The 21,344-nt window shown below is 46.5% G+C and overlaps 1 protein-coding gene across 1 annotated transcript in view; it reads right to left on the reverse strand.

Annotated features, from left to right (window-relative positions):
* The window catches only part of HOGA1 (4-hydroxy-2-oxoglutarate aldolase 1), a 94,662-nt gene that overhangs the window by 60,930 nt on the left and 12,388 nt on the right, over positions 1-21,344 (reverse strand). Inside the window, exons 2-5 of the mRNA XM_063962335.1 lie at positions 11,808-11,936; positions 10,395-10,522; positions 8,178-8,312; positions 5,033-5,129 (exon numbers count right to left, since the gene is read on the reverse strand). Coding sequence (XP_063818405.1) covers positions 5,033-5,129; positions 8,178-8,312; positions 10,395-10,522; positions 11,808-11,936 — 489 coding nt within the window. The remainder of the gene's footprint in view (positions 1-5,032; positions 5,130-8,177; positions 8,313-10,394; positions 10,523-11,807; positions 11,937-21,344) is intronic.

Consider the following 21,344-nt stretch of genomic DNA (forward strand, 5'->3'; position numbering starts at 1 on the left):
GTAAATCTATTTCTCGTAGTCCGTAGTGGATGCTGGGCGCCCATCCCTAGTGCGGATTGTCTGCAATACTTGTACAAAGTTATTGTTACAAAAATCGGGTTGTTAAGGCGAGCCATCTGTTCAGAGGCTCCATTTGTTATCATACTGTTAACCGGGGTTCCTATCACGAGTTATATGGTGTAATTGGTGTGGCTGGTATGAGTCTTACCCGGGATTCAAAATCCTTCCTTATTGTGTCAGCTCTTCCGGGCACAGTTCCTAACTGAGGCTTGGAGGAGGGTCATAGGGGGAGGAGCCAGTGCACACCAGATAGTCCTAAATCTTTCTTTAGATGTGCCCAGTCTCCTGCGGAGCCGTCTATTCCCCATGGTCCTTACGGAGTTCCCAGCATCCACTACGGACTACGAAAAATAGATTTACCGGTGAGTAAAATCTTATTTTTTTGTTTTTTTTTATATATTTATTGGTTTTTCACAGGGATAAAACCAGAAATAACCAGTTATAAAGAGAGTATCGAGCACTGAAAAGAAGAAAGATATTGATGTCAGTCCGGGGCCTCAGCATCGATGACATCAGTTGTTGATGGAGAGGTGGCCAGGTGAGTGGCAAAGATAGAGAGCCGGGCAGGGGAGCGGAGAGCCGTCCGGGGGTTCTAGAGAATAAAGAGAAAATGACCCTCATTCCGAGTTGATCGCTCGCTAGCTATTTTTTGCAGAGCAGCGATCAGATAGTCGCCGCACACGGGGGAGTGGGGGAGTGTATTTTCGCTTTGCAAGTGTGTGATCGCGTGTGCAGCCGAGCGGGACGAAAAAGTTTTTTGCAGTTTCTGAGTAGGTCTGAACTTACTCAGCCCTTGCGATCACTTCAGCCTGTCCGGTCCCAGAATTGACGTCAGACACCCGCCCTGCAAACGCCTGGACACGCCTGCGTTTTCCCTACCACTCCCAGAAAACGGTCAGTTGACATCCATAAACGCCTTCTTCCTGTCAATCTCCTTGTGATCGGTTATGCGAATGGATTCGTCGCTAGAAGCATTGCACAGCAACGATGCTGTTTGTACCCGTACGGCGCGCAGTAGTAACCTAATCGCTGCGCTGTGCAAAACAGCAGCGAGCGATCAACTCGGAATGAGGGCCTAAGCCTCTTCCCTGTTTTTCTCTATTACTGCAGGTAAAAAGGCGCATTAAGACAACCAGAGATGGTTTCATATTTCTCAAAAAGGAAGGGGAGCTTTGCTTCTCTCACCTATAGAAATAGTGTTACATTATCACCTATGGGGGCTGCAGGATCGGAATGTATAAATGAAAAGGCAGACTTTCCAAGTAATAAATAGAGTGAAAACAAAACTACGACTGTATGTGACTAAGGGTCTAATTCAGACCTAGGCGCTGTGCTGCAGATTACACTGTCCTGCGATCAGATAGTCGCCCCCAGGGGGAGGGAAAATTTGCCCCGTGCAAGTGTGCGATTGCATGTGTATGCTGTGCGAAAATTCCCCTCAGTCAGCGGACAGCTGCAAAACCGTTCACATCACACTCACCATCGAATGTTTTTCCCATTCTGTGCAGTGTGTGCAGTCTGTGCGTAGCCCAATACTTACTCCTCCAGTGTGAAGAAAACAGGCTGATCGGGGCTGGAGCTGACGTCACACACCCTCCCTGAAAACGCTTGGGCACTCCTGCGTTTTTCCTGACACTCCCAGAAAACAGGCAGTTACCACCCAAAACATTCTCTTCCTGTCAATCACCTTAACAACGTCCGTGCAATAAAAATGTTCGCACCATCCTGTCGCTGTTTGGTGATGCGCCTGCACATTGCGGTGCATACGCATGCGCAGTAGTTCGATAATCGCCCGCTGTGCGAAACTGCACAGCAGCCATCAGGCCCAAAGATGCTGTAGAAAAAAATGTTTTCAGTTTATTAAATAGAGCCCTTAGGGTTAAATGTATTAAACTTTCTAAAGAGCGGAGAAGTGGACAGGGAGAAGTTGTCCATAGCTGTTGCTTTGGGTAACGTTTACATTCTTTACAAGGTTTTGATACATTTCCCAACAGCCCCTTAAACAATAATATAGATAAATTGACCCTTGCTTACAGACTCCAAAAAGGTATAAATACAGGAGTTATCCATAGCCATAGCAGCCCACCAGGATTGCCATCAGAAAGCATTGGGCCTAGGACTGACAAATAGGCAGCCCCTACCCGCTACCTTATGCTGACACAAAAAAAATCTGATATTTTTAATTACTTACCTTCCTCTTTGGTTGGTCTTTCTGTCCTCTCCTCTGCAGTGCAATCTCGCTCTAGGACGCGGTATTCTGCTGCACCACAGCGCTCCACCCCTATGTGACGTCATGTGGCATGGCGTCACCTATAGGTAGAGCGCCACAGATCTGCAGGAATGATTCAGAGAGCCGATCCCCAGGGAAGACTTGTTTTTATGAAGTCCTCCCTGTGCATCAGCCCATTGTTGCTGCACAGCCTGGTACAGGTCTCCAGGTATCCGTGATAGGAGCCAGGGGCTCCCTCACCTTCCAGGCCTGAGACGCCAGTCCCGACAGTCCCCCCCTGATGGCAGCCCATGTAACTGCTTTGGCTCAGAGCAGCATAACGAGCCCTGTAAAATGCACCTCCATGGGATCAGGTTCCTACAGGAATGTATGTGTGGTGCAAAAACCAGTGTTCGGTTGCTCTAAATGCAGTTAGTGGGCTAAGAGTCCTTGGCTCCGGTTTAGGGACCAGTGGGCACCGAAAGGAGTCCGATTACTGTAATAAGATATTATGTGTAGATATTGTAAACAGATTAGTGTGGGAGATCCAAACCAGTGCCTTGCCAGCGCCCCGTAGGGTCTTATCCAGGTCCGATGTTTCTTGTGATGGTGATCCGATGGTGCGTATCTGAGAAGCCAGAGGCCCAGACTCTTTTCAGGCATTTGCATAATCACGGTTTCCTATTTCTAAACCTTACCAAATACTTTGCTGTAACGTTGTTCTTTTATTTGTTAGTCCTTTTGCCTTTCTTTTAGGTTTTTTTTTGTCTTTGTATTACTGAACCATAAATTCAAATAAAGAACCACAGCAAAGATAAAACACCCCACTAGCTGCTACTGATATGCTACCAAACAAAAATATTTATATGAATTGACAAGTTAGAGAGCCGTCCATGCTCTGAGCCAGTGCCTGGTGGTGCAGAGGTGACCCTGATACATACAGGCTTCATCTATGACTGCACAGATTCCATTCCACGGATAACGCAGCCACATGCTGAGCTCGGACACTATGTCTGACGGAATCCAGGGCAGATCGCTTGTCCTGTGCCGGAGACTGACACGTCCCAGTTATACAATGACATTCTCCTAATGCTCTGCAACCCAGAGAGCCTTTCATGGAACATCAAGTCCTGTTATTTCCCTAGAACATGCTTCAGTCACTGGGGAATCTCGGTGTGAAATGCTTTTCACGCCTCTGCTTACAAGTTCTTGAACAGCGTGTCCTCTGCCTGTGCCCTGACAGAGGCGGACAATATGTTTTTAACATGACGGGCCTCTTTCAGAGATGGATGAATATTGCTCAGACGCTGCTGTGCGATAATATGCTAATGCACCTCCTGCCGGCTTCTCTGATTCGCTGCTGCATCTGAAGACGTCGCATCTTATAATCTGCGCAAAAAAATCGGTCATCTGAATAACCCTTATGTTACTCAGGGTGGCTGGGTAACTCACGCTCCCAGGGCTAGTGAAGCTGCGTCGGAAGGCACAGACACTGGCCTCAGCACGCTTCGAAAAACGAGGCAGCCACACCTCGTTTTTTTTTAAACGCTCCCTGTCGCTGGCCCCTCCCTGCCTCCGAACTGTCATTCACCTGACGTCTGCAGCCGCACTGCGTCCAGGAGCCCAGGTCCTGATCAACACATGTGCAGTACCGATCTTGCATATGCGCAGTTCAACAAATATCGGAGATGGAGAAAAACCATTGGGTTTGCATAAATTTCTGAATTAAGCCCGAAATGCGAAGGCCACAAAGATTTAGAATCCAAATTGTTATTCTGTCATCATCATTTTTTTTTTCATTTTTTTATTTTTTAAAGTGTACAAAAATAAAAAAATTAACAAAAGTTAGTTATTTACTAACCTTGCAAAACGGTGCAAATTTACATTATACTGTGACCAACCAGTCAGCAGAGAGCACATTATACTGTGTCCAACCAATCAGCAGAGAGTACATTATACTGTGACCAACCAATCAGCAGAGAGCTTCTTTTATGTATTTTCTTTATATCTAGTGCAAGTTTCCTGTCATGAAACCTCTGTATGTTGGTCAATCTCGGCAATTTCAATGTAAGATCATGAGTCACAACAATTACTGTTAACCATTATAAGACACTATAGGCCTAATTCAGACCTGATCGCAACAGCTAAATTTTTCTCTAATGAGCAAAACCATGTGCACTGTAGGTGGGGCAGATGTAACATGTGCAGAGAGAGTTAGATTTGGGTGGGGTGTGTTCAAACTGAAATCTAAATTGCAGTGTAAAAATAAAGCAGCCAGTATTTACCCTGCACAGAAACAATATAACCCACCCAAATCTAACTCTCTCTGCACATGTTATATCTGCCCCCCTTGCAGTGCATATGGTTTTGCCTATTAGAGAAAAAGTTTGCTGTTGCGATCAGGTCTGAATTAGGCCCTAAATTTGGTGCCCATATTTGGCATCTGCAGTCATGAGCATTAAAGTACATACATGTTGTACATGACATTGAGCTGCCGCAACAAATGAGCCGGTGTGTAAAAGCGCCGTATGGCCCAGTGTTATCACAGAGGCAAGAGAGCCAGGTGCTGCACCCTGTGTTATTCCTACAGGAGAGACATATCCGGGTCTATTGGAGTGTACAGATTCTAGTTAGGGGTCCCACACTGTCCTCTTATCAGAACAGACCTTGTAGGTACATTGGTTTTGAGACATCGCCTGGAGTTATAGTGAGAACAATTACAGTTATGGTACAGTCTATGGAGCAGGTCTCTGAGGTACTCACCCACCGCGTATCCAGCCAGCAGGAAGCCTGCAGACCCAGACAACAGCTGAAAGCCCAGGTGCTGGGTTCTGTGGACGATGAGCCCTATACGTGAAACCTGAAGCAGAAGAGTATCCAGTTATAAGAAATTGATGATTCTGTCCATATTCATCCTATTTCCCCCCAATATAAATGCACCAGATCTGCTCTATTCTATATGCATTATGGTTCAGGAGATGATACAGGCTAGGGGAATGAATGTGACGGAATATAATGACTGCTTCACCATTGTCAACTTCAAAATTCTGGATGCAGGGCCAGCTTAAAAGAGGATGAGGCCACTGCACTGACTGCATGCACCCCCCCTTCCCTCCTCCAGCCCGCGCCATGTCCCAGGTGATTTCTCAACTGCGCATGGGCATATCTTCGGCAAATGTCGGCAGTGCCATTGTTCTGGTGATTTCCGCTGCCCTGAGGCTGCAGAGCGTGTTTTTTTTTATTATACCTGGTTATATTTATGATCTGTACACCATTCCATTGAATAACTGTAAAAGGTCATTATATTATCAGGTCTAAGAGGACATTTACCTCAGGGCCTAACGCCAAAACGTACACACACCGCATTTCAGAAGCTGACGCTGGAGAGGTAAGTATTATGTATGGCTGCAGATTGTGCAGTGTGGGTCTCCACAGGCCCAGGGGCACCACACACTGTGCACCCATTATAGACACAGCCATGCCAGGACGCTCAGTGTGAGGGCACCACAGGGTACATAAAAACTCTAAAAAAGGGGACAGGATGTCACTCATTCAGCGTATTAAGGGCCTAATTCAGACTTGATTGCTGTTGTGCGAATTCGCAAGGCGTCCGAATATGGAACGACTGTGCATGCGTACGGATCGTAATGCGCACACGTGAGGCCAAACTGCAAAATAAATCAGCGTCTTTTTTGACCGCTAGGCAAAAGTAGGTTGATTGACAGGAAGCGGACGTTTGTAGGTGGTAACTGGACGTTTTATGGGAGTGTCGGGAAAATCGCAGGCGTTCCCAAGCGTTTTTAGGGAGGGTGTGTAACGTCAGCTCCGGCCCCGACCAACCTGATGTGATCGCACTGGAGGAGTAAGTCCTGGGCTACGCACAGACTGGAAAAATCCTTCGCTGGTGAGTTGCAAATGGATTTGCAGCTGATCAGCGTTTGCAAAGATTTTCGCACTGCGTACGCAGACTTGCACCGGGCGGATTTTCACTGTCTGGGCGGCGACTATCTGATCGCAGACCTCTGCAAATTCGCAGAGGAGCGATCAGGTCTGCCTTAGGCCCTAAGTCCACAAAGTGCTGGCGCTCTAGACAGCTGCTTTACATTGCCTAATGGTAACGATGGGCCTTTGTTGTATCTCACGTTGTATAAAATATTTATTACACGTTTCATTTTCTGTCGTTTTATAACGGCTCTGAAGATTTGTTTTGCAAGTATTATTATCATCATCATCATCCGCTGTTTACCAAGCGCTGGCATTTAATGCTCCTCTGTACATGCAGGGATCACGACACAAACAAAATACATCCAATCACCAGGTAGAATTACTAAGACAGGTAGCGGTTTCTGCCTGCAAGAATGACATTGGGAGGACTCTGTTCCAGTGCATTACAGGAAGAATTAAATACGCACAGAGGACAGAACTAGGGGCCTAACTCAGACCTGATCGCTAGGGTGCGTTTTTTGCATCCCTGCGATCAGGTAGTCGCCGCCTACAGGGGGAGGGGGTAGTCGCCGTGCAGGGGTGCGATCGCATGTGCAGAGAGCTGCACAAACAAAAGTTTGTGCAGTCTCTGCACAGCCCAGGACTTACTCTTCCGGTGCGATGATACAGCCAGGAGCGGACGTCTGGAACCCTCCCTTCCAACGGCTGGACACGCTTGCGTTTTTCCGGACACTCCCTGGAAGCGGTCAGGTGACACACACAAACGGTCTCTTCCTGTCAATCTTTTTGCGATCGCCGGTGCGATCACTTTCTTCATTCATCCCGGCCTGTCCGGCAATCCCCGTTGCCGGGTGGCGACGCGCCTGCGCATTGCGGAGCATACGCATGCGCAGTTCTGATCTGATCGCAGCGCTGCAAAAAAACGTAGCGTGCGATCAGGTTTGAATGACCCCCATGGAGCTTTTGCTATTCTCAGAGGTGGGTTCTCCAGCAGCAACTGCTGTAAGTTACAATCTGAAACCGGTTTTCTGTGCAGCTCAGCCTGAAAAGGGGACACGTCAAAGACTTTTTAAGAGCGTGTTAATAGCTACTCTACATTGACGGAACAGTCTATTAAGCCAGGTTGTCCGTTAACACTTTTCTGTTTATAGGCCAGGAAGAATCTTTCCCTCGTAAACTTAACACTACAGTTTAACAGCAGACTTATAAAAAAATATCCCAGGAATAATTTCAGTGTTAAAGGATTTTTATTTATGAATGGAACAGCCATGCTACTATTTAATGTGCCGCTCAATGCTGGTTAATGGCAGGACATATCAAAGCCCACTGGTTTGGTGACACAAAGCCCAGGTGTAACACTAATTGCAGCTTATGGGGGTCATTCCGAGTTGATCGCTAGCTGAATTCGTTCGCTGCGCAGCGATGAGGCTAAAAGTTGGCACTTCTGCGCATGCGCGACGTACTTTCACAACGGCCGATGTAGTTACACACAAGGTCTAGCGAAGCATTTCAGTCGCACTGCTGGCTGCAGAGTAATTGACAGGAAGTGGGCGTTTCAATCGTTTTCAGGGAGTTTTCAAAGAAACGCAGGCGTGCCAGGAAAAACGCCGGCGTGGCTGGGTGAACTCAGGGCATGTTCGTGACGTCAAAACAGGAACTATACAGTCTGAAGTCATCGCAAGCGCTGAGTAGGTCTGAAGCTACTCTAAAACTGCACAAAAAATGTTTGTAGCCGCTGTGCGATCCATTCGTTCGCACTTCTGCTAAGCTAAGATACACTCCCCTTAGGGTGAAGAATAAAATCAGTGTCAGTGTCCCAGATGTGGGACCTGTTGTTGTATATACCAATTTACCTGTGTTTTTAGAAATATATTCATAATTCTTGATGAATAAGATTTGTGGATATTCCAGCTGGAATTTATTAAAAAGGCAGACGCGATCCATTATCCTCTGAGTGACTTACATCTCCTCCGCTGTCCTTCATCCCTATGATGTTCGGGTGCTGTGCCAGGGTAATTGCAGCCTCCACGGGCAGGTCCAGCACAGTATTACCGGGCACGCTGTACAGAATAACGGGCACTGGAGATGTGTCTGCAACCTGGAGAAAAACCGTATCGAGACTGTGAGACGGGGAGCAACCACTCGCTACTGCAATGAATGTATCTGTCCCAACTCTACAATGCCGATCAAAAACTGGGCCGTTTCCAACAAAATGACATCACATCTATAATATTCTCCCAAAATGTTGTTGGCTTGTGGGTGACTAAACTGGAACCACCTGATCCATTGGAATATATATGGAATCCCAGCAGATGGGATGCTGGCGGTCATAGGACCGAAACCAGCATCCCGAGAGGGGTCAGGTAAGTATGCTTTACCTCCTCCATACCCCTTAACCCTGACCTCCCTTCCCCACCCCACCCCCAACCTAACCCTCCCCGGGGGTGCCTAACCCTCCCTTCCCTGCAACCTAACTGTAACCCCCCACGTGCCTAAAATCTAGGAGACCCCAGCATAATCACGTTCGGGATGCCAGCGGTGGGAAGCGGTATTCAAATTGATGTCAGAGTACCGGGGACGGGATTTTGCCTTGTGTTCCTTGTTGTAGTCTTTCCTTACCACGTTTGGGGTTTTTGGCTTTGTTGGGTTTATGACTACACTCCTCTGTTCACTGCTAGAAGTGACTGTTTGGCTCCTACATTTAAGTCAGTGTATACAGTGTTATTTTTGTGGCTTTTTGTCACCCTGTGCACTAAGCTGTGTTTTATGAAGCTACACAGTATATCTGAAACTCTGCCTGGTCCCTAGCGCCCGTAAACATATACAGACAACTGTCTTCTTACACCAATCTTGGTCACGCAAATGACTAAACTGCATGTGATATCACCCAACTGGCCAGTAGTGCAGTACAGTGTGTGGATCCCAAAATGGCCACCAAGCCAGATAATGACCCCATCAACACGAGCAGGATCGCTACGGGGCACGACACAAGCTACCCTTGGAATATAATGAATGCTGGCCTATGTATGCCATCTTACAGCACACACAGGGCGCATTGTAGTGTCGAAGTCAAAAATATTACATGAAGAGAACATACAAACTACACACATTATGAGTCGCTATACTTGCAAATACGCGCAGCGAGCACAGCAATATATGGTAACACGCGCATTTACACGGACATGCCACAGAGATGGATTCTACACTTATTTCATGCAGTACATAATTATAATAATATCAAGCGCCAGACATCATGATGATTTAAAATTATATATAATGAAGTAATGTCATGTATGTGTATTATTTGAACGAAGCCAGATAGACCGCTCATGTTTACTATTGAAGCAACCAGATTGATGTGTAGGTTCATTTGATGCTTGTTGTGAAGTTGTGGGACATTGCAGCGGATAATTATGATTAAATGTATAAAAGCTAAAATCACTTTTATTAGAACAATAGATATTCCAAACAGGAAGCTCAGGCCAGCCCCTTTGGACGTCCCCAAGGCTGAACCTGTTCAGCATATACAAAGAGACTACTGACTCATCATGAAGGAGTGAGCCGCCTCCCCCAGAAACTAGATAACACACTGCTGACCACACAGGAAGTTAGTTCCTGTTTTGGTCTCAGAGGAAGATGGAGTCCCAGCATTACTTTACAGAGAGAGAGAGAGAGATAAGATACATTGAGGGAATGGTATTGTATGCTGGCATGTAACTGTAACCGTATGTAACTGTAACTGTATGTTTTAGCTGCTTACTGTGTGAGTTGTAATCATGTAATTATAGGTATACTGTACTCTGTAATATATTGAGTCCATATACTTTTAATAACAAATATATACATCAATGAGCTTTGGAACTCAGAAAATGTGTGGGTGTATTGTTTTTCTCTTATGGGATGCAGTGTTTTGCGATATATAGCGCACATTCATGGGATATGGTAATAAGTGGTGCAGGCGTTTACAATATATATTAGAGCAGGCATTTTAAATATTTGTGAGAAAGCAATTTGGCATTCACAGTAGCCAGGAGCAGTCATGGCGTGACCCAACTCAACAATTATCCTACGTCTTGGCTGTGCGTGGCCAGCTTTAGACCATTTGCAATGTTCTCAAGTGTTATAAACCCATGGAAATTCTTAGAAACACTACAGACTGCCCAAACAATACATATGTTACCTTAGTATAATGATTCACCAGAGCGGAACTGGTCATTCTGCCCCGATAGTAGCAAGGGGTCACCACCAGAACTGCATCTGCTCCAGCCTCGGCCATCTCACCGGTCATCTCCACGGTGGCTTGTGTAGCTTGGTAAATTGCAACAAGGAACATATAAGATATAGGAGGCTCAGCAATGGGCGATTAAAGCAAGACAGAAACAGATTACTAATGCAGGACAACTGCGGAATTCAGTTGCAGTAGAAATACAATGCGGAACGTTAATAACAAAGCTTTCCTTTTGCCGTGGTACTAGATATTGGGCCTAAAGAAGACTGAACAGGCACCATCTGCGCTCCGTATCACATCACAAGGGGACATTACACTCAGGTTACAGATGTACAACGAGGGTATACGGATGGTAGGTCAACAGTACTTAGGTCAATAGGGCTACCATTATTGGTCGACATGGGAAAAGGTCGACACAGGACAGGTGATTTTTAACTTTTCCATGCTTTACCATCCACATGGACTACAATGGCGAGTGAAGCAAGCAATGCAAGTGGACACGGTGCACTAATTGGGTTCCTGGTCCTGTGACACGGAGAAAACAACACCAAAAACTCATGTCGACCTTTTCACTGTGTCTACCTTTTTCTCATGCCGACCTTGGATCAAGCATCGCACTTTGAATGTGATACATTCCGCCACCAATCATATGCATAGCGGTATTTACTATTGCCGAATACATGTACAATTCTGATTAATATCGCAAAGGACAGCTCTTCCAAAAACAGCTGTCCATTGCGATGAGATGACTTCTGTGTTCATCACCTCCTTATCCTTCTGCATATACGCAGCCCTCAGCCACCACAAGTCAAGGGGGACACTGGAAGGGATCCTATTGGATCCCTCTAAGGCGGTGGTTCCCAAACTCGGACCTCAGGACCCCACACAGGTCAACCAGCAGGTGCACTGTGTGCCACATACTGTCACTCTTTAAAAATCCACAAGTGACCAGGAAAACATGAACTGGGTGGGGTCCTGAGGACCGAGTTTAAGAACCTGTGTTCTAAGGGAACAGTGCAGAAAGAAGCCCATAAGCTTCTATTAAGCAACACCATCTATAGATGGCATTGCCTATCGGGAACAAGCTCTGGAAAGTTTCACCTGCCCAAGGTCTGATATAGTAAAATCTATAGAAAGTGTTGACCCTCCCAAATGGGATTATAGAATACCAAGTCATACTAGACCTAGTATTCATTAATACATATGGGGTTATGAAATAGATTCCAAGATGAAGGAAACTGCACACACTTGCCGAAATAACGTTGGTTCCTTCATCTTGGAACCTATTACATAACCCCCACAGTGTACTAAAACATAATAACTTAGTAATGGATAAAGAATAATGGTTGACACCACATTACATACATTCACATCCCGACCCCGCAATGAGAATCTTCTCCTTGGGCACCACCTGACGCGCCTTGCGTACAACCTCCAGACGCTCCTCCAGGCTCAAATAAGCATATTCTCCAGTTGATCCTTGAACAACAATTCCTGCAGTAAGGACAGGTGGGTATTATTGTGTGATTTCTACATGACCACATGCTACTTCATCTTTTATAGATACAGAAGGAGGCTGAATAAATAAAACAACCATAGAGAACCACAGAGGAATGCGCAATACGGTTATTTACATTATTATTATCATCATCATCCTTTATTTATATGGCGCCATAAGGGTTCCGCAGTGCCTAACAAGGTACATAAACAAATGAGCAAAGCAAGAAAACAGCAGCTTACAGTACAAGACAATACAGGACAGGTACATGGTATATAAACATTGCTGCATCAGCGGTCAAAACACTCAAATAAGCAGCATAAACATGCTTTGTAAATAAGTGCCCATTTAAAAAATAAATCAGAGTTCAGCCGGCATCTCGCACATTGGACGAACTGGGACTCCATTACATCCTGCGGCTGGCTTGGCGTTTAATATTATTGCGCCGCTTAGCAAATCTAGCCCATAGAGATCAAAGGGTAAATTTACTAAAGATCGTTTTTTCAAACGTCGCAAAGTAAACCTGACTATGTGTGTATTACTATTGCCCTTTTAAATCCAGGCCTCAAAACCTTCGAGAATTGAAGGCTTTGAAAAAAATATCTTTAGTAAAGATACCCCTAAATCTCCACTGCTCGTATAATCTTCTCTCTTCTTGCTCTTGTCATCAAGTCTTCTCTCATGTTGCAGCTGTTATCAGGAATTCTCTTCCTCACGCGACCAGACTCAATGCATTAAAAACAGTCCCTAAAAAAAAGTATCTTTTTAAAGCCGATATATATACTGTACTGTATATATCTATATATATATCTATATATATATATATATATATATATATATCTCTATATATTTTTTTTTTCTTTTAATAGTAGGTTAAGGACTTTTTAAGCATCCAATAGTCATTTTGCTTCACTGTCCCAGTACAAATCATTAACTCCTTTAAAAATCTCTCTGGAGGGTGCAAGGTACAGCTGCCAGTCACATCAAGGTTTCGGCATGTCATGTGATAACAAAGGGGGAGGATTTTATAGTGTACAGTGTATGTAGATTTTTTGCTTGCTATATCATTCATTCATTTATTAAGAAATCCACTGCAGCATGGGGAGAATGTACAAACTCCACACTGTTAGGGTCGTGGTGGGAATTGAACCCATGACCTCAGTGTTGTGAGGCAGTAATGCTAACCATTACACCATCCGTGCTGCCACTTATGCCTGCTCCTCTGGCCATCAGGGTCAGTAGCAGGCAGACACCCTTCCCTCCTCCTCTCATTCACTCTCATACAGACAATTATGCAAGCTCCACCTCCCAGGCTGTACAGGAAGAAGTAGGATCCAATGAGCAAGAGCCAGACAGGCAAATGGCTTCTTGGGGTATGATTGAGTTAATTAGTTCTACAGTGAGGGATGAATTGTTTAATGGGTGGAATGTATTAATTGGTGCTGGACAGAGGGATTAATGTGTGCACGGATTAATGGGTGCAGGGAGAGTTTAATGAGAGCTGAGGGTGAATAGATTAATTGGTTCCAGTTGTTGGGAGGTTAATGGATGCTGGGAGGGGGGTTAATGGCTGCTGGGAGTGAATGAACTAATAGGTTCTGGGTGGCGGGAGGTTAAGAAGGGCTGAGAGAGGTTAATGAGTTCTGTGGTGAATGGACTAACGTATGCTTGAAGTAAATAGATTAATGGGTGTTGAAAGGGGGAGGTTAAGGTGTGCTGAAAGTGTGGATGAATGTATAAATAAGTGCTGAGTTTGTGAATGGGTGCTGGGCGCTTATTAGGTGCTTATGCTTACAGGGTGAACAAATGTGTTAAAGGGTGCTGGGAGGGTGAATTGAATAATGGATTCTTGGTGAGGAATGGGTTAATGGGTGCTGCATAGGGGCAGTTAATGGGTGCTGAGCAGTGGGTGACTTGGTAAATGGGGTTGATGCGGGCGAAGGTTAGTGGGCATAATGAGTTCTCTGGTTCTGCAATACATTTACAGACAGGATGAGCATGTGACTCACCCAGTTATCACAGACTTTGGCAAACACGTAAGTGTGGCATTATGTAAATGGTTGGAAGAGTGCATTGGGGAACTTGGGGTGGTAATGTGAAGCTTTGCCTAGGGCGCATAGAAGCCTCGCACCTGCCTTGCATGTGACATGTTGCCATGGCGGTCACATGATGCTGTGCAGAATTATGAATAATTAAAATTAGACTGAAGAAACAAACCAAGGAAGATTGATGTTAACTAAACACATTTTTCTCTAACGTCCTAGTGGATGCTGGGGACTCCGAAAGGACCATGGGGAATAGCGGCTCCGCAGGAGACTGGGCACAAAGTAAAAGCTTTAGGACTAGCTGGTGTGCACTGGCTCCTCCCCCTATGACCCTCCTCCAAGCCTCAGTTAAGATTTTGTGCCCGAACGAGAAGGGTGCAATCTAGGTGGCTCTCCTGAGCTGCTTAGAGTAAAAGTTTAAATAGGTTTTTTTATTTTCAGTGAGACCTGCTGGCAACAGGCTCACTGCATCGAGGGACTAAGGGGAGAAGAAGCGAACTCACCTGCGTGCAGAGTGGATTGGGCTTCTTAGGCTACTGGACATTAGCTCCAGAGGGACGATCACAGGCCCAGCCATGGATGGGTCCCGGAGCCGCGCCGCCGCCCCCCTTACAGAGCCAGAAGAGTGAAGAGGTCCGGAAAATCGGCGGCAGAAGACGTCCTGTCTTCAATAAGGTAGCGCACAGCACCGCAGCTGTGCGCCATTGCTCTCAGCACACTTCACACTCCGGTCACTGAGGGTGCAGGGCGCTGGGGGGGGGGGGGCGCCCTGGGACGCAATGAAAATACCTTAAATGGCTAAAAATACATCACATATAGCTCCTGGGCTATATGGATGTATTTAACCCCTGCCAGTTTTCCACAAAAAAGCGGGAGAAAGGCCGCCGAAAAAGGGGCGGAGCCTATCTCCTCAGCACACAAGCGCCATTTTTTCCTCACAGCTCCGTTGGAGGAAGGCTCCCTGACTCTCCCCTGCAGTCCTGCACTACAGAAACAGGGTAAAACAAGAGAGGGGGGGCACTAAATTGGCATATTAATATATACAGCAGCTATATTAGGGAAAAACACTTATATAAGGTTATCCCTGTATATATATAGCGCTCTGGTGTGTGCTGGCAAACTCTCCCTCTGTCTCCCCAAAGGGCTAGTGGGGTCCTGTCCTCTATCAGAGCATTCCCTGTGTGTGTGCTGTGGGTCGGTACGCTGTGTCGACATGTATGAGGAGGAAAATGGTGTGGAGGCGGAGCAATTGCCTGTGTTAGTGATGTCACCCCCTAGGGAGTCGACACCTGACTGGATGGTCTTATGGAAAGAATTACGTGATAGTGTCGGCACTTTACAAAAGACTGTTGACGACATGAGACAGCCGGCAAATCAGTTAATACCTGTACAGGCGTCTCAAACACCGTCAGGGGCTATAAAACGCCCGTTACCTCAGGTCGATACAGACACGGACACTGACTCCAGTGTCGACGGTGAGGAAACAAACATATTTTCCAGTAGGGCCACACGTTACATGATCACGGCAATGAAGGAGGTTTTGAACATTTCTGATACTACAAGTACCACAAAAAAGGGTATTATGTGGGGTGTGAAAAAACTACCCGGAGTTTTTCCTGAATCAGATGAATTAAATGAGGTGTGTGATGAAGCGTGGGTTTCCCCCGATAAAAAACTGCTAATTTCTAAAAAATTATTGGCATTATACCCTTTCCCGCCAGAGGTTAGGGCGCGTTGGGAAACACCCCCTAGCGTAGATAAGGCGCTCACACGCTTATCAAAACAAGTGGCGTTACCGTCCCCTGATACGGCCGCCCTCAAGGAACCAGCTGATAGGAAGCTGGAAAATATCCTTAAAAGTATATACACACATACTGGTATTATACTGCGACCAGCAATCGCCTCAGCCTGGATGTGCAGTGCTGGGGTGGCTTGGTCGGATTCCCTGACTGAAAATATTGATACCCTGGACAGGGACAATATATTATTGACTATAGAGCATTTAAAGGATGCATTTCTATATATGCGAGATGCACAGAGGGATATTTGCACTCTGGAATCAAGAGTAAGTGCGATGTCCATTTCTGCCAGAAGAGGATTATGGACGCGACAGTGGTCAGGGGATGCGGATTCCAAACGGCATATGGAAGTATTGCCGTATAAAGGGGAGGAGTTATTTGGGGTCGGTCTATCGGACCTGGTGGCCACGGCAACGGCTGGAAAATCCACCTTTTTACCCCAAGTCACCTCGCAGCAGAAAAAGATACCGTCTTTTCAGGCTCAGTCCTTTCGTCCCCATAAGGGCAAGCGGGCAAAAGGCCACTCATATCTGCCCCGGGGCAGAGGAAGGGGAAAAAGACTGCAGCAAACAGCCTCTTCCCACGAACAGAAGCCCTCCCCCGCTTCTGCCAAGTCCTCAGCATGACGCTGGGGCCTTACAAGCGGACTCAGGCACGGTGGGGGCCCGTCTCAAGAATTTCAGCGCGCAGTGGGCACACTCGCAAGTGGACCCCTGGATCCTGCAGGTAGTATCTCAGGGGTACAAATTGGAATTCGAGACGTCTCCCCCTCGCCGGTTCCTGAAGTCTGCTTTACCAACGTCTCCCTCCGACAGGGAGGCGGTATTGGAAGCCATTCACAAGCTGTATTCCCAGCAGGTGATAATCAAGGTACCCCTCCTACAACAGGGAAAGGGGTATTATTCCACGCTGTTTGTGGTACCGAAGCCGGACGGCTCGGTGAGACCCATTTTAAATCTGAAATCCTTGAACACTTACATAAAAAGGTTCAAGTTCAAGATGGAGTCACTCAGAGCAGTGATAGCGAACCTGGAAGAAGGGGACTATATGGTGTCTCTGGACATCAAGGATGCTTACCTCCATGTCCCAATTTGCCCTTCTCACCAAGGGTACCTCAGGTTTGTGGTACAGAACTGTCACTATCAGTTTCAGACGCTGCCGTTTGGATTGTCCACGGCACCCCGGGTCTTTACCAAGGTAATGGCCGAAATGATGATTCTTCTTCGAAGAAAGGGCGTCTTAATTATCCCTTACTTGGACGATCTCCTGATAAGGGCAAGGTCCAGAGAACAGTTAGAGGTCGGAGTAGCACTATCTCAAGTAGTACTACGACAGCACGGATGGATTCTAAATATTCCAAAATCGCAGCTGATTCCGACGACACGTCTGCTGTTCCTAGGGATGATTCTGGACACAGTACAGAAAAAGGTGTTTCTCCCGGAGGAGAAAGCCAAGGAGTTATCCGACCTAGTCAGGAACCTCCTAAGACCAGGCCAAGTGTCAGTACATCAATGCACAAGGGTCCTGGGAAAGATGGTGGCTTCTTACGAAGCGATTCCATTCTGCAGATTCCAAGCAAGAACTTTTCAGTGGAATCTGCTGGACAAATGGTCCGGATCGCATCTTCAAATGCATCAGCGGATAACCCTGTCTCCAAGGACAAGGGTGTCTCTCCTGTGGTGGTTACAGAGTGCTCATCTCCTAGAGGGCCGCAGATTCGGCATTCAGGATTGGGTCCTGGTGACCACGGATGCCAGCCTGAGAGGCTGGGGAGCAGTCACACAGGGAAAACATTTCCAGGGCTTGTGGTCAAGCATGGAAACGTCACTTCACATAAATATCCTGGAACTAAGGGCCATTTACAATGCCCTAAATCAGGCAAGACCTCTGCTTCAGGGTCAGCCGGTGTTGATCCAGTCGGACAACATCACGGCAGTCGCCCACGTAAACAGACAGGGCGGCACAAGAAGCAGGAGGGCAATGATGGAAGTGGCAAGGATTCTTCGCTGGGCGGAGAATCATGTGATAGCACTGTCAGCAGTGTTCATTCCGGGAGTGGACAACTGGGAAGCAGACTTCCTCAGCAGACACGATCTTCACCCGGGGGAGTGGGGACTTCACCCAGAAGTCTTCCACATGATTGTGAACCGTTGGGAAAAACCAAAGGTGGACATGATGGCGTCCCGCCTCAACAAAAAACTGGACAGATATTGCGCCAGGTCAAGGGACCCTCAGGCAATAGCTGTGGACGCTCTGGTAACACCGTGGGTGTACCAGTCAGTGTATGTGTTCCCTCCTCTTCCTCTCATACCAAAAGTACTGAGAATCATAAGAAGGAGAGGAGTAAAGACTATACTCGTGGCTCCGGATTGGCCAAGAAGGACTTGGTACCCGGAAATTCAAGAGATGCTCACGGAAGACCCGTGGCCTCTACCTCTAAGAAAGGACCTGCTCCAGCAGGGACCATGTCTGTTCCAAGACTTACCGCGGCTGCGTTTGACGGCATGGCGGTTGAACGCCGGATCCTGAAGGAAAAAGGCATTCCGGATGAAGTCATCCCTACCCTGATCAAAGCCAGGAAGGATGTAACCATACAACATTATCACCGTATTTGGCGTAAATATGTTGCGTGGTGCGAGGCCAGGAAGGCCCCTACAGAGGAATTTCAACTGGGTCGTTTCCTGCATTTCCTGCAAACAGGACTGTCTATGGGCCTCAAATTAGGGTCCATTAAGGTTCAAATTTCGGCCCTGTCAATATTCTTCCAAAAAGAACTGGCTTCTGTTCCTGAAGTTCAGACGTTTGTCAAGGGAGTACTGCATATACAGCCTCCTTTTGTGCCTCCAGTGGCACCTTGGGATCTCAATGTAGTTTTGGGATTCCTAAAATCACATTGGTTTGAACCACTCACCACTGTGGACTTAAAATATCTCACATGGAAAGTGGTAATGCTGTTAGCCCTGGCTTCAGCCAGGCGTGTCTCAGAATTGGCGGCTTTATCCTATAAAAGCCCTTACCTAATTTTTCATACGGACAGGGCAGAATTGAGGACTCGTCCTCAATTTCTTCCTAAGGTGGTTTCAGCATTTCACTTAAACCAGCCTATTGTGGTGCCTGCGGCTACTAGGGACTTGGAGGATTCCAAGTTGCTGGACGTAGTCAGGGCCCTGAAAATATATGTTTCCAGGACGGCTGGAGTCAGAAAATCTGATTCGCTGTTTATCCTGTATGCACCCAACAAGCTGGGTGCTCCTGCTTCTAAGCAGACGATTGCTCGTTGGATTTGTAGTACAATTCAGCTTGCATATTCTGTGGCAGGCCTGCCACAGCCAAAATCTGTAAAAGCCCATTCCACACGGAAAGTGGGCTCATCTTGGGCGGCTGCCCGAGGGGTCTCGGCTTTACAACTTTGCCGAGCAGCTACTTGGTCAGGGGCAAACACGTTTGCTAAATTCTACAAATTTGATACCCTGGCTGAGGAGGACCTGGAGTTCTCTCATTCGGTGCTGCAGAGTCATCCGCACTCTCCCGCCCGTTTGGGAGCTTTGGTATAATCCCCATGGTCCTTTCGGAGTCCCCAGCATCCACTAGGACGTTAGAGAAAATAAGAATTTACTTACCGATAATTCTATTTCTCATAGTCCGTAGTGGATGCTGGGCGCCCATCCCAAGTGCGGATTGTCTGCATTACTTGTACATAGTTATTGTTACAAAAATCGGGTTATTGTTGTTGTGAGCCATCTTTTCAGAGGCTCCTTCTGTTATCATGCTGTTAACTGGGTTCAGATCACAAGTTGTACGGTGTGATTGGTGTGGCTGGTATGAGTCTTACCCGGGATTCAAAATCCTTCCTTATTGTGTACGCTCGTCCGGGCACAGTATCCTAACTGAGGCTTGGAGGAGGGTCATAGGGGGAGGAGCCAGTGCACACCAGCTAGTCCTAAAGCTTTTACTTTGTGCCCAGTCTCCTGCGGAGCCGCTATTCCCCATGGTCCTTTCGGAGTCCCCAGCATCCACTACGGACTATGAGAAATAGAATTATCGGTAAGTAAATTCTTATTATTCATGGGATTGCTGCTTTAAAGTTAGCAAATGATCTGACCGTTTAATAACTACGTTATTTTTATTTTAAATATTTCATGGGTATTCCTGGACTATGATAGTGGAAAAAAAAAAAACATCTTGCCTAGATCTGCAGTATACATGAGAAGGTGGTTTAAAACCTATCATGTTAAATCTTCATCAGAGGAAGCCTGGCCGAAGGCCCAAATCTAATTTGTACTTGTGCAACGTGATAATGCGATAATACCTCATGTCAGCATGATTCCATTTTGTAGCAGCTAATGTGTATATACATGGCTTCTTGTCACTCATTAAAATGATGGTTAATTATGTAGTCATTACTATATTTCACATACCGTCATCCAATCATGCCCCAGTGTAATGTCATTTATGTTAGTGGACAGGAAAACATGTTTTGGGTTTTTTTTTATGGTGTATTTTTCTATAACGGAAAACACTAATATCACAGATTATCATCATTAAATTACCATGTAACCACGCGTCCTTTTCTTAGCTGCCATCCTACAAATTAATATCTAATTTTCAAAATCTATCTGAAGGGAGCAAGATATGGCTGCCAGTCACGCACACACACACACACACACACACACACACACACACACACACACACACACACACACACACACACACACACACACACACACACACAGTCACATGAAGACAGAGGTGGAGAATGAGGAGGATGATTTAACCATACACAGAGCTCAGAGGGGTTTACCAAAGTAAGGTATTGCAGCTATTAATGTTTGTCAAGTGTCACGTGACTACCATGGCAACCACAGTCACAGTTTTCCCTTGCTGCTCCCATCCTCTGGAACTCACTACACTACTAACCCAGACCATACTTGCCTACTTCTAGATTCTTCCCTCCATGCATTTCCCGGATCGCAGATGCAGCTGATCATTGATGGGGGCGGGGTTGAGTCCTTTGCGTCATTAGGACCAACCCTATTACAGCATAACACTACAAATCACAGGTTTGTGTAGAGGGTGGGGACAAAATAATTAAGTTCTTGTGGATTTGCATCATATTGGCCTCGTCCCCTCCCCATGGACCAGCGATTTGTGCAAATATGCTCCCAGCCACGCCCATTCCACTACGAACTACTCTAATGGAGTCATGGGACTCCTTGAAAATTTGTTTTGGGAGAGTACTGACTACCAACCTGCATTATTTCACAGCGCCCTGAAAACACACCTGTTCATTAAATCTCACCTGCCCTAGTCACACCCTTACCTCACACTCTCAGTCCCCTCACCTCATCGCTCACTTTTACCCCCACCCCTGGGATGCAAGGTGGGGTGGGGGTGGGGGGTAAGGGGGCCAGGGAGGGAATGTAAGTCCCCTGTCGGGATTCCAATCTTCGGGATGCCACGGACAGTATTCTGACCGCCAGCATTCCAAACGCCGGCAAATCATACCCAATCCAGATGGAGGGGTTCTGACTCAGATTAGTATACCATCTGATCAGGTACA

Source organism: Pseudophryne corroboree, chromosome 3 (genome assembly GCF_028390025.1).
Source record: "Pseudophryne corroboree isolate aPseCor3 chromosome 3, aPseCor3.hap2, whole genome shotgun sequence".
Taxonomy (NCBI): Eukaryota; Metazoa; Chordata; class Amphibia; order Anura; family Myobatrachidae; genus Pseudophryne; species Pseudophryne corroboree.